Source organism: Pygocentrus nattereri, chromosome 7 (genome assembly GCF_015220715.1).
Source record: "Pygocentrus nattereri isolate fPygNat1 chromosome 7, fPygNat1.pri, whole genome shotgun sequence".
Taxonomy (NCBI): domain Eukaryota; kingdom Metazoa; phylum Chordata; class Actinopteri; order Characiformes; family Serrasalmidae; genus Pygocentrus; species Pygocentrus nattereri.
The window spans coordinates 41403875-41418517 of NC_051217.1; the positions used below are offsets into that span (position 1 = coordinate 41403875).

The 14643-nt window shown below is 44.3% G+C and overlaps 1 protein-coding gene across 1 annotated transcript in view; it reads left to right on the forward strand.

Annotated features, from left to right (window-relative positions):
- The first annotated feature begins 830 nt into the window (after positions 1 to 830).
- The window catches only part of LOC108439030 (AT-rich interactive domain-containing protein 3B-like), an 85437-nt gene continuing 71624 nt past the window's right edge, over positions 831 to 14643 (forward strand). Inside the window, exons 1-2 of the mRNA XM_017717195.2 lie at positions 831 to 946; positions 3132 to 3746. Coding sequence (XP_017572684.2) covers positions 908 to 946; positions 3132 to 3746 — 654 coding nt within the window. The 5' untranslated portion in view covers positions 831 to 907. The remainder of the gene's footprint in view (positions 947 to 3131; positions 3747 to 14643) is intronic.

Below are 14643 nucleotides of genomic sequence, written 5' to 3' on the forward strand. Positions count from 1 at the left end.
GTTGTGCTGTGTCTGTTGAAATGCCTGTTCAAAATAAAAGTGCATTTTTGTTGTAAAAGTGCGTCGTTATCCAGGGATTTTTTCATGATTTGATTTGAAAATGCTTGTTTCCCTTTACACTGTGTGTAAACGTCATGATGACTGGACCAAAAGAAAAGGACTCGGGGGAAACGTCTGGTTCCATTGACCTGCGTTAAAAGTAAAGCGTGTTTTTTTTTCCTTCTCCTGCGAAGTTTTTCTCATTTTGGAGATACGAGGTTTATTATTATTATAATTATTATTATGGGATTAAACTACTGCTCTGTTTACCCTCATAAGCATCTGAGGCTCAAGTTGCATTGAATTGCTTCTGCTGTTTTACATTCAGCCTGAAGCCCCGCCCACTTTTATCCATCCGTCCATCCATCCGTTTGTTTGTTTGTTTGTTTATCGCTGTTCGCGCTCGAGCTGTGGGACTTGTTGCCGTCCGCTGGGCGGGTCCTGCTGACGCCTCGGCACGAGACGGGGGGTAGGAGAGAAGGAGGAGTGGAGAAGGAGGAGGAGGAGTGGAGGAGGAGGAGGAGTGTGAACGCGCACTGCAAAGGGGAAGGGAAAAAAAGAAAAGCGAGCGCGAGGAGTTGTGAGCTGAAGGCTACGCGCTCGCGCTCTTCTCGTTTCCGTCCTCCCTCTCTCTCTCCCTCCCTCTCTCTCCGTCCGTAGCGGAGAGCTGACCGTCGAGCGCGCGAGCGTCGCCGTGCTGTTTGTTTTTATTTTTATTTGCATTTTCGGCGCTACGGAGTAGCTTCGCTGGCACGCACGCGCTCTCTCTCTCTCTCTCTCTCTCTCTCTCTCTCTCTCTCTCTCTCGCTGAGCGCGTGCACGAGCAGCAGGGGTAACAGAAGAGAGGAGCGCGAGGAAGAAGGGAGGGATGGTGGATAACTCGAGCGGCAGCAGCAGGGCACAAATGGTGAGTCGCGCTTGAACTTCGTGGAGATAAAAAAAAAAAAAAACAAGAAAAAGTCGTTTTTTGTTGGTGCAGTGCGCTCGCGCGGCGCGCTGCTCTGATTAGGACCGGGACTTTGATCTTTACTGGGTCAGAGGAATGCGTGCTCCGCGCGCGCGCTGTGAATGACCGGCGCTGTAAGTTGCGCGGACTGCCCGGTTCGCAGCGCTGACCGGCTTTTTGGAGCCTGTTTGAAGTGCAGTGTGGGCAGTGGTCGCATGCAAAGTCGTTTTGGAGATCAAAGCCATGGAAATGTAACCTGTAGCCCCCCCAGTCTGCGTGTCGAGGGTCTGCCGGATGAGAGCACAGCCCCTCCTGCAGTATGTTGAAGGGCTGTGCTCTGATGACTGTCCAGGTCCAGATTGTCCTGTAGTGAGAGTGAAGGAGTGTCTTGTTGGTTCGGCCTGAGAGGGTCTCAGACTCAGACTGCTGCTTGTTCTGGGTGCTTATTGCTTGTAAAGTGTCTTATTACGATCCCTTGATTGGATTCTAAGACTTTCAGATGGACAGAGCTGTCCAGTCTCAATGGGTGCTTGGCGAGGATGGTGGGCGGTCTGAGTCCAGCACAGTTTGGAGGTTTCAGTTCGGCCGCTGAGATGTAAACAGAGTCATTCAGAGTGGTGTGATGTGAAACAGCTCGCTGTAGATCTGAGCTCCGATGTCTTTACAGTGGTGGTGACGGGATCCAGGGACGCCTGCCACACAAATAAAGCCATTTATTCACTCTCCAGAATCACCAGTGAGTGTAGACACACGTGTCTTCTGGGATTTTATATGTGGTGTTTATGATGGTGAAATGGTGATAAGTTCGCTGAAATGAAGCACCGGGGACTGTTTTGCCTCATAACATCCACTGACCTATTAAAAAACTGCGCTTAAATGTATTTGTGACCGTTTCGCTTGAGGGAGGGAGCTTTCAGAGGGTTTGAGCTCTAAATTCGACGTCTGGTTCCTATCACGGTCACTGTGAAAGTTTCTCACTGTTCAGTTTCTCTCGAAGGGAGTGTTTCTGGCATTGAATCACTCTGAATGAGTTTGTGGTACTTCTTGGAGATGGGGTCATATGTGGGTATTCGATATTTTTTATGTACGTTGGCCAATATCGATGACATGGAGATGCTGGGACGAAATCCACTTGGATTAGCATTCAAATTCAATAAAATGAACAAAATGCTGATGTTTTGGTGGAATATATATTTACAAAAGTGGAGATACAAGGTTTTCTTACCACAACAGCTTTATATATTTATATATGTATGTATGTGTGTGTGTGTGTGTGTGTATACACTCACCGGCCACTTTATTTAGGCATGTAGAGGTGGGCAAGACAACCTGCTGAAGTGCAGACCGAGCATCAGAACGGGGAAGAAAGGGGATTTAAGTGGCTTTGAACGTGGCGTGGTTGTTGGTGCCAGACGGGCTGGTCTGAGTATTTCAGAAACTGCTGATCTGCTGGGATTTTCATACACAGCCATCTCTAGGGTTCACAGAGAACGGTCCGAAAAAGAGGATATATCCAGTGAGCGGTCAGTTGTGTGGACGAAAATGCCTTGTTGATGTGAGAGGTCAGAGGAGAATGGGCAGACTGGTTCCAGATGATAGAAAGGCACCAGGAACTCAAATAACCAACCAAAATCTCTGAGGAACGTTTCCAACACCTTGTTGAAAGTCTGCCATGAAGAATTAAGGCAGGTCTGAAGGCAAAAGGGGGTCCAACCTTGTACTAGCAAGGTGTACCTAATAAAGTGGCTGGTGAGTGTGTGTGTGTATATATGAAATCAAATATTGGTTTTAGCCTTTAAATATATGGCAAATCTAAACTTCTGTCCAATATTTGTTGGACATATCGGTTGACACAGATGTTCAAACAGTATCATTGTGCGTCACTAGTGCCAGTTAAATACCATCGTCCACTGCAGAGGTTAGTAATAAGACCACAGTCCATGGTGAATGTTTTTAAAGTGCGAAGGTGGGGAAATAAGATTCTGCTGTGGAATAAAACAACTATATCCTTAACTAAATAAATACCTGTAGTAAATCGGACAGTCAGAGGCTCATTCAGTGACCCAACTTGAGATGTAATTGGAGTCTTGCCTTTATGGCATGTCATTGACGTCTTTGTTGCTTCCTTTCTGCCTGTGTCTCTCAGGAGGGCAGTTTGGGGAGCGGTGGTTACCCCCAGGGGGGTATGGCTGGAGTGAAGCTGGAGGCCGTGATGGAACAGCTGCAGAGGCAGCAGCAGGCACGGCTGGAGATGGAGCGCAAGGAGCGGCGACTCCGTGAGGCCCACATCATGTACGCCCAGCAAGTGGCCGCCCAGCAGGCCATTCTGGCTGCGGCCAGAGCTTCCGGGGTGGCCCAGGGGCAGACCAGAGCAGACTCGGAACGGGACAACAAGGAACGGCGAGGCCAGGACTCGGATGACGAAGATGATGATAACGATGATGCTGCTGATGATGATGATAATGAGGAGGAGATGATGGAAGGGGACGAAGCCAGTGAGGAAGAGGCTGGTGCGGTGAGTGGTTTGGAGTTTTTGAGAAAGCAGACATTGGCTCTGCAGCAAGGAGCTGCCAGGTTGCAGGGCCATTCCTTTGGGAGCTACACCGGGACACCAGCTCCAGCACCTGGGACCCAGAGAGAACCATCACCCCCTGTCCAGGTCAAACAGGAGCCTGAAGATGGGCTTTCTCCAGTGGAGCCAGCATCAGCTGCTTCCCCTAATGGCCAGGCTGACTGGAGCTACGAAGACAACTTCAAACAGGTAGGAAAAAGCCTGAATTCCTCCCCAAATCGTGAACGCTGAGTTGTTAAACAAGTTGACGTGACCCACTTGATAATTCTGTTGGCTGCTGTTTGATTATTGAGTTAGTGAACCAGTTTGCCTTCTTCGGTTTCTTCTTAAACAGGCGGATGTGACTGCCAACTAGAGCAACTAGCTCTGTCTGTAGCCGATTAATCGCTCAACTACTGTTCGGTTAATCGACTAATCGATTCCTCTCACTTTGCCGCCACCAGTCAGACGTCATTCAAAGTTTCATCAGCGTAAAAGCAGTTTCTTACAGATCTACAGCTAATGATTATTTCTATAGTCGATTAATCTGTCGACTGTAATTCAACTAATCGAATTATGCCTTCTGCAGTTTCTCCCCAGTCTCTCCAAGTGTTGCCGTCATTCAAAGTTCAGTCTGTGCAACAGTTGATAGTGTATTTTATGGATAGGACTGCAGTTGTTGATGATTTCTAGAATCGATTATTCTACCAGCTATTATTCAGTTAATCGACTAATCAAACCATTATGCCTTTGTCAAGTTGTAGCTGTGCAACAAGCAATTTCTTCTTTTGTGGTGCGATTAAAACTATCGAGACACGTCACTCCCAATGCTTTTTGTAGCATCTGTCAGTCTGTCAGAACTTCAGTGCAGGATGAAGGGATGTGAAAAAGTAGGGCGGTGACAATAACTGATTGCTTAATTCCTGATGAATTGTGCTTTGGAATGATAAATTGGAATGATATAAAGCTGTGTTCGGCAGTCTGAACATTGGCTGCAATGCAGGACAGCTGGAGCTTAAGTTGATTTCTTGAACAGCATTGAAAGAGAGGAAACCCACACCAGCAGGATCTCACTAATGCACATGTCTCTATTTGTAGTAGTGCATATATTTGAAGCCAAATTACATGTTTGCTGTCATAAATTGTGTGTGATTTACACGATTAATCGTCAAAATAATTGCTAGGTTATTTTATTACTTGTATAAGCAATAAAATAGAATGACGCGAGGAGAGTTGTGCTTGCCTGAGTGGTTTCAACACTGTTTTATTCTCAGGTCTCTTACCTGTGCCCTAATCTCAGAGACCATGTGGAAGTCTAAATCATGCTGAACTGCTTCTATTGCTGTTCTGCTGTCAGCCAGGAGGGAAAAACCTGGAAGTGTGTCCTGGCAGGAGGCCAGACCTCAGACGTCATTCTTTCACTTTATGCTCTCGCACTTCCATTTCCTTGCTCCTGGCAGAAGCTCAGCAGGACTTGGCCAGACTCCAGTGCGTGTAAAAAGACATTTGGGTCAGTTTTAACATTTGGGAGAAACATCCGGCAGGGCTGTATGTGTCTGTTCGAGTGCCGTACTCTGCCTGTACTCCTTCTCAGGCGCTCTGTTTTTCATTGAGAATAACCTTGGCTGGTCAGTGGTGCTTAGAACAGGGTTCGGCAGCCCAAATGTCAAGAAGAGCCAGTTTGTCCTTTCAACAAAACTCAAACCATCTTGGGAGCCATGAGGTGTCTCGGTATGTGCTGATGTGTAAGTATAGGCATACAAATTTAATATAAATGAAAATGTAGACTTGCGTTGCTTTAAGATTTAGCTCAGCTGCAGCCACTTTTCTCACATCTCCAGCAGGAAACGTTTCCTAAAGTAGAACAGTTTCTTGTAAAATGCCTCTTAACACTCAGTTTTAATGAGGCTGAAGTTGCTTCTCATTCTCCAGCTTTTGGTTCAAATTTCCGTGTTCCACCTTAAATTGTACAGCAGACAGTATTTAAGGTTGAAGGGTGATAATTTGAACGAGAAGCTGGCAAATGAGGAGCCACTTCAGCTTCAAGACCTTTGATTGACAGTTTGAACGTATCTGGAAACCAGCTGAAGTGATTTATAAATGGAAATCCATTCATACCCAAATTATTGATGTTGGTCTTGAATCTTTTTCTTTATCATTTCTTTAGATAACTAACTAGGTGAGATTGTTGTCTGTGTTGCTATGGCAACCAGCAGTCTGCACGCCAGCCTTCAGGGTTAAAGGGTGAATTAGCAGTTCTACATTAACTCCAGCCGTTTATTGTTAAACTGTGTTGAATGGTCAGCAGAGCTTTGTTTTACTCTAAAGGAGGATTATGTTATTTTCAACTAACCCTAACCCTAAAAATCGTATTCTGCTGTGGAGCCACAGCAGAGCAGTGAAAGAGCCGTGGCTCCAGAGCTGCGTCTTACCCACCTCTGACTTAGAGCTTTAATCAGGCCTAAAATATTAGCCTAAGCCTGAACACAACCCAGCAACTCGGAGCTGGACATGATCCACAGCACAAAGCTTTGAGTCTGATCCCAAAGTCTTGAGTGTGAAACTAATGCTGTGGTCTCACCGGCCTGTCGACTCCTGGGAACAGCGGACAGTGGGTGGGAATGGGTGGTCCTGATGTACGGTGGTTGTGGAAGGAATGTGTAGCCCCGCAAGCTAAGGTCAGCTTTTTAACGTGTGCGAGCACCAAGAAGCATCATGTTGACCGAGAAGCAGTTCCTTTGTTTATTTTTCTTTCAGAATTCACTCACCAGCCCTCCTCCTGGAGATCAACCCTCACTTATGTCAACATTAGTCATTTGTGTCATGTGAACATTGATAGTACCTTATAGAACATGTCATAAACATTAATAGAGGGGTATATAACATGCATGATGTGAACATTATACAGCATGACAGAGCTTAACGTAAACGATCCTGGTGACAACTAATTGACTTTTTCCAACTAATCATTGCAGCCCTATTGGACATCTTTATTGCGGTGCTGTGCGTTGAAGGATTGTGCTGATGTCTATTTTAAGAGCAGCGGCCGATACAGGACAGTCTGGGAGCAGGGGGCAGGGAGCGGAGCATGGAAAGACATTAAATAACCAGCCAATCAAATGAACGCAAAAGACATTCTACCTCCAGCGTTCATATGATCGTCTTGACAGCTTAGAAATCAATCATGAATGACCCCCCTCAGCCAATTCTGATTGGTGTTGCCTTTCAGGGATCTTATGACAGAAGAAAGGTACTTTATCTGGATGGAGGCAGATGGATGGAGCCAATGCAGTTATTACACAAGCGCATGGTTTTCATTTGAGCCAACCCCGATTATTTTTAGCTTTTAAAATCAACTTTTTATGTAGGTCGGAACAGTTCGGCAAATATATCGAATGATTTTGTTTTCCAGCATTACAGTTGTGATTTAAACGTGACTTGTTTTCTATAAATTGAGTTCAAGGCTTTTTCTATGGCAACAAGATACCTAACACTTCGCCGTACCCCTGTAACAGAGGGTTAAGTATTAGAGGCAAGGGGTGAAATGGGATCGGGCCTGTTCCACCTTAAATGGTGCAGCAGTTACATTGTGGCGCTTCAGGTGTCAGAACTTTCAGACTATTTAAGGTGGAACGGGAAAGTTAGCTAGCTAGCTACCAAGACATTAGCTTGCTATTAACGATTTTTTATGCTTGTTATGAGGAAAATGACCATAAAACACTGAACCGGCATTAATCTAAGATAATACAGTGGTTATAAATGTTAAACAGAGAAAATTCTCGTTTGTGGATTTGTTTGGTCTCTCGCTCAGCCGTCTTTCCGGTTATCTTATTTCTCATCACTCTGTTTGGACGGTGTCCAAACCATGTAGCCCCAACACTCCGCCCCTCTATCTCAACATGAACTGGGACACCCTGCCCCTAGACGTGAACGCGCAAAACGGAGGGCTTAGGGCTGAGTGGTAGGGGCGAGGGGTGACACGGGACTGGGCCTTGGACAGCTCAAATGTGACACACATATAGACACTAGCTAGCTGCAAGTAATAATTGTTTAATTGATCAGTGACTTATTGATTCAAATCATCCATTCGAACAGTCATGCCTTTTGCTGTTTCCTCTCACTCTGTCCCGTCACAGTGGTGTCATCAAAGACGACTCCTCCTTTTATGGATGCAACCCCACCCCTGCGCTTCCTATAGTGTACCGCAATCAGCCATATGTATCATATGAAGATTAAAATACTTGTTTTTTTTCCCCCATAATCTTGTTATCGATGCCTAAATGACTTCATCAGTTAATCGCTGCAGTCCTAGTTCAAGCGCTTGTACCCGTGATGAAGCTGTCGGCTTTTATCTGGCACGATAAAACCCAACTGAGTCAGGCTTTACGAAAGGTGTGATGACGCTCTGTCTCTCGCTCTGGAGCTTTGATCAGGGGAGAGACGCACAGAGGAGGGGCATGGGGGATGAACGGGGGGCCTGGAAGGCTCTATTGTATGATGAGAAATGGTCCGGCTGCTTTTTGTTTTCTTTCTGTTTGCCGGCATGTCGTAATGCTGTACAGCACCGTTTAATGATCCTCTGCGCTCTTGCCCTCTCTCTCTCTCTCTCTCTCTCTCTCTCTCTCTCTCTCTCTCTCTCTCTCTCTCTCTCTCTCTCTCTCTCTCTCTCTCTCTCTCTCTTATATTATATTGTTAAATGGGGGGCTCCATTAGGCCTCCGGATGCCACAGATTCCTCTGAAACGATGAAACTAAAGATTGTTGAAGGAATGCATGGGAAATGATACTATGGCTGACATTTAATACTAATGAACTGGGGCCTGTTCTGGCATTTCTTTGCCTGAAAATTGTCATAAGCTTTTATTCGTTAATGGTTCATTCATTCATTGCTGTTTTTAGCTCGTTCTTCAGTGTTTTTGGCATATGATATTCTTTTGAATGCTTTTAAATGATGCTCTCAGTGGGTAGTTGTAGGTGGGAACAATTGTTTGGTTAATGTGTTTACGCCAACATCTGGACAGCTCATAAAACCAAGTTTGCATCTAGATGATATCGTTTTTTTTAAAGCTACGTTGTCATTTGGCTTTGTTGAAACTCTCACTCGTGTCATCGGAGAAGTAGTGAATGTTTTGTCCATTTTAATTTCTTAAACAAAGAAATGGTCATTCATGGGGGTCTGATGTCAAACGCTCTGCTCTAGAGAAACGAACTGTTCACTGTGGAGGTGATAGGAACCAGACGTCTGATTAGTTTAACGCCTCTGAAGTCTCCATCGCAGAAAGCTCACATGAAAACATGGATTTTCTGCCTGATGGCTGGGGCATTATTATAGTTTTGGGATCAGACTTTGGTCTAAAATTTATACTTTTGAATCCATTGAACAAAAAATCAAACCACCTTCAGAGCCACAACATTTTATGCCCATTTTACCATCTCGGCTGTGAATATGTCTCAATGTGTGTTAATGTATTGGTACAGGCTAAAAAAATGACAAATGGCAACGCAGACTTATTTTGCTCTGCTTTAAGCTTTGGCTCAGCTATAGACACTTTTCTCGCATCTCCAGCAGGAAACTTTTCCACAAAAGTAGAACAGTTTCTTGTAAAACGTCTCTTAGTATTTGGATTTTTACAAGCCTGAAATCGCTTCTCATTCGCCAGCTCCTTGTTTGAATTTTCCCGTTCCACCTTAAATGCTCTCTGAGGCGCCAGAATGTAACTGCTGCGCCGTTTAAGGTGGAATGGGACGATTCAAACAAGCGACTTTTTAGTGTTTTGTGAGTTTCTCATTGCAGATGAAACATTTCAGGAAACCAGCTAAAGTTGTTATTAATGCAAATAAGTCCATTCGTCTCTGAATCATCAATGTTCGTCTAAATAAATCTCATATATGAGATTCATATATGATGCAAAATAGTCCCCAATGAAAGCATGTTGTTTTGGGTTACCTCTGTTTTACCATCTTCAGGTTTGCATATTAAAACTCAGAAGACATGTGTAGGTTTGTTGGTCGTTTTGGATATATTTGCATGACCTCTGGTTCCTGTCTCCACCACTGTGAATAAATCTCTATCTATACAATGAACTGCTCCACCCTGAGAGAGCCTGAATGACTATTTACATCTCAACCACTGAATTACGCTCAAATTTTGGTGGAAAATCGGTGGAATTCCCCTTTGAGACTGACTGACTGTGAACTTTTGAATTAGCTTGAGGTAAATATAGCTGCACTCTAATAGTGTTGCTACTGTCCTGTAATGTGAAAGCATTGAATTTATGTCTTCTGACCTCGGACCTGCCCTGAACAGAACACCCCCCCCCCACCCCAACCCCCACCCCACCCCCCCCCCCAACACCCGGCAGGGTCCAGCGATTCTGGTTGGGGCGGGGTAGAGGGGTGTGTTTCTCATCCTGAGGCGCAGAGGAACGTACAGCTGACCCTGCTAATCCTCTGTGTCCCTGGGGTCCTCTGGGGCTGACCGCTTCGTGGCCCGCTGGCGCTAGCTCCTGCGATAGCTCCCCTCCCCCCTCGCTAATCCTATAGTGATTAATAGGCTTTTAATCACAGAGAACATGGACAGTGTGCTCGACACCTGGACGGGCACCTTATGTTGGTGCATACACCTCAGAAGTGGAGCTGGAGTAGTAGAAGTTGAGCTGTTCCCCCAACATAAGCTCAGTTTTGTTTGTTTTGTTGTACTTTTCAGTGTGTTTTCCTTTTCAGTGTTGGTTGAGGAACTGAGGCTGCCTATTCAGATGAACTCATGAGCTAACAGGTCTTCTACACGAGGTCTTTCCTCCTCGGTGGAAGATGTGCGTGTTATTTTTGTTATTAAAATGGCTATATTTGTGTTTAGACAGTGACCCCTGGTTCCCATCACCACCCCTGAATCTGTGAATTTCTCTGCAGTGAACCATTTCACACCAGATGACTTTGTTCACATCTCAACCCTTGAATCATGCAGAAATTTTGAAAGATCTGTGGAATTCCCCTTTAAGTGCCTACACTGTTCCCCAAATACTCTGCATATCTTACACCATTTCACACTTACAGTGTTTCTATGTAATAAGATGTGCCATCAAATCCCCCCCCCCACACAATGCTGTAGTTTCATACCTGCATCAACCTTATTACACCATCCAGCTCAAGACCCCCTCTCCATCTGAAGGCCTGCTTGTTGAGGATGTGCTGCTATTGCATAATTTAGCCATCACCGCGGCAACGTGAGGGGTGGCAGCTGCCCAGTCAATCGATGGGGCTTGTGTAAGAGAGGACGATTGGCCTCATTTATGCCTCATCTATGATGGATGAAGCAGGGAGTCTGTGGAGTATCCACCTCCCCACCCACCAACACACACACACACACACACACACACACACACACACACACACACACACACACACACACAGCAGCATTGTATGTATGTATAATATAGCACAATATTTTTTCATTAAGGTCCAGGTGTAACAGTTAGGGAAATATATATTATAATTTATTTGTTTCTTATATAATATAATGTAATATAAGGGATAAAGATATATTGAAAAAAAATATGTATATATTCCTTTAGAGCTTAACAGGCTGTTCTTGTTATTCTGTACTTTGTTACTTTATGACTGATGCATGCAAATAGACTCTGTTCTGATTGGCTGCTCAGTATTGTGCCTCATTGAAAAAGCAGTTCAGGTTGAAACACTCCTTTTAACTTCAGTATAAGTGGGTGGAGCTAAATAGCTGCAGGTTGAGCTGATGGATGTATGTAAACACGATGGTTTTCATGACATCACAAAACCACAACGTATTAATTACCACATATAGACTGTACGGACTGGCAGGTGAATGGTGCACTTTAATAATATGTATATATTGTAAATGTATATCATCTAACTCTTAACAAAATGTGCACACACACTAGGGGGCAGTGAGCACACTTGACCAGAGCGGTGGGCAGTCCTATCCACAGCACCCAGGGAGCAGTTGGGGGTTAGGTGTCTTGGTCAAGGACACCTCAGTCATGCACTGTCGGCTCTGGGGATCGACCCGGCGATCTTCCGGTCACAGGGCCGGTTCCCTAACCTCCAGCCCCTAACCTGACTGCCCCCACATTTAAATTTTTTAAATAGTGAGCTAAATGTGAGCCACACAAAAGTCATTTGGTGGAGGGTAAATTTGCATATTATGCCAGTTTCCAGAGTCTGGCTGATAGTGCGATAACAATTAACAAACATTGTATTGTGCAGCCCTGCTCTGCACCACAGGTTGTGGTTTTGAGAGAAAGACTGTTCCTGCCTGAGTGCTACACAGGTGTGTCTTCTGACCTACTTCAGATGCCTCTGAAATGCTTTATCGTTCTCTCGAGTCGAGAAGAGGCCCCGCCGTGTGCTGTTTTTCCAGTCAGACAGGGTCTTTCATGCCCCCTCACTTTCATAAATCAGATCTGTTATTTCTGCGCCAGTGGTGTCAGTCAGTCAGTCAGGCGTTTTGTATGGACGCCTACTGGAGGTCCTGTCACTCATGACCTCTGTGCGAATGAAAAGCGAGGGCATAGCTGATGAAAAACATGAAACCCACAAGAGGACCTGCTGACCTGCTGCTAATTCAGCACTCAGCGTTGAACTTTTTCAGTAGTTTTGAGCTGCAGTGGTAGAGAAAGTTCTGAAGAAAGTTCTGGGCTAAGGATGATCGTTTTTTTTTATATGAAAATTTACCAAAAAGTTAATCAACTATAGTCTCTCACTTTCTCACACACACACACACACACACACACACACACACACACACACACACACACACATATCTCTCTCTCTCTCTCTCTCCCCATATATATATATATATATGTGTGTGTGTATGTGTGCGCGTGCGTGCTTGCGTGTGTGTGTGTGTGTGTGTGTATATGTATGTATGTATGTATGTATATATAAATGGTATTTTAATACTGGCGTCTTAAACAGTTAACTGAGTGCTTAAAGGGGAATTCCACCGATTTTCCAAAAATTCTGCATAAATGGTGGAGATATAAACAAAGTAATTCACAGCGGGATGATATGAAATGCTCCATTCCAGAGAAAGTCAGTGGTGGTCATAGGAACCAGACGCCTCAAGAGTTGAATGCCTCTGAAAGCAGAAAGTTGTTACATGGTTAGATATACTCTTCCAGCTATGACATAGTTTTTTAATAAGGCTTTGATTTAAAATGCATTTTACTTCATTCATTTTCATCCAGAGGAATACATGCAGGGTGGTTTTTTAATGACTGTTTTATTCTTATCAATATTACATATAAACGCTCAGAAGACACGAGTAGGTTCACTGGTGGTTTTGTAGAGTAAATAAAATGGCTGTATTTGTGTTGCTGACATGGTGACCCCTGGTTCCTATCACCACCACTGTAAGGAAATCGGAGTCTTTTCAATCAGCCATTTCTCATCAGACCACTCTCAATGACTGTTTAGAGTTATTCAGAAATGGGTTGAATTCCCCTTTTCGTCCCTGCTGTAAATACCAAACAAGTCTTGATTTACTGACTTGGCACGCTTTGGGAAGCGTGATGTTTTGACTAAAACATTGCTTGAAAATGTTGGTATGTACACAAAATCAATTAGGCCGATGAAGCAGCGGTGGCTAATATCGGCCGTCACAGTTGGTGTTGTGAGCTGACCGTAAAGCTGTTTTGACTCTAGATTTGTGTTTAGCTCTTCTCATTCCTTAAGAGTGTAATCCCATTGGTCAGTGTGCTGCAGATAATTTGTGTTGGGAATTTTCCGCCAGTTCTTCAGGTTGTCTTATTTTCCCAAGCCGACCTTTTCGGAGCTGGTGTGGTACCGAGCGTCCCCAGCCAGTTCGGCGGTGCTGTGTGCGGTGTTGTGCTCCTTTAATGGCGCGTGGTCGTGACTGCAGCGAGAGATTTGTAGGTGAACGTGTCATTAGCGCCGACTTCGCTTCATTAGCTGGAGGCCTCTGATGGCTGCGTTCCTCCTGCCTGTGAAATCCTGCTCAGCTTTCGTGATTCATTGACTCGTTCAGTAAAGAGTCTCAGTGAGCTCTGATCATCAGTGACGGGTACTTGGATTCAAACGCCTTAAGCAAGACACCAGAAGGTGTTGCAGTACATTTTATTAAATATTTCAAGTTTTTTTTTTTTTAGAAACACCAAGAAGCTATTGAATGAGAATATACTGTAATTACGGTCGTGTGCAAAAGGTCCAACTACTTTGCTTTTCTAAGTGTTTATTTAACATTTTGGGGGGAAACAAATGCAAAACTGTGGCCTGTGCACAATTTGTGGAACATATTATATTAGATATAGGGATGCTGGACACTAAAATGTGCAGAAAATGCTACATTTGTTAGGAGTGGTAAGCTGTTACATACGACTGTGTGTAATTTTAAGTTATCTGAGATTTGATGAGTCAATCTCGATATTAAATTTATTATAGTGTTATTTTTGATGACCATTTACCTTTCTTTCAGTCATTATGTTCTTGGTACGTCTCAAATCTGAAATGTCTTCATTTTTTTTTACACTCCCACGAATAACTATATTAGCTGATCATATTATAGTTAATATTAGATCATATTAGAATCAGCTTTTTATTAGGAAGGCTGGCTCAGTTGTAGGTTTATTAGGAAGGCGGGCTCTGTTGTAGGTTTATTAGGAAGGCGGGCTCTGCTGTAGGAGTCAAGCTGGACTCTTTGAAGGTTGTTGCAGAACAGAGGACGCTCAGAGACGGTACTGATCTCTGCTGTCTGAAATGTGCTGAACCACATCAGTGCATCTCCTCTTTGATTAATACACACTGTGCAATATATCACAACTATTACTGTAATGACACTTTCACTATGCACTATTACTTTACACTACAGTATTGATGCACTTTAGAGTTAGTCATGTCTATAATATGTGCTTTTAGTTTACCTCATACCACTCAGTGCCTGCTGTCTGTAAGCACAGTGAATCTGTCTCATACGCCATGTAGATATGTAAATAGACATACTTTTATACTTTCGTACTTTACAGTGGGGCAGTCGTGGGCTGGAGGTTAGGGAACTGGCCCTGTGACCAGAAGGTTGGCAGTTTGATCCCCAGTGCCAACAGTCCATGACTGAG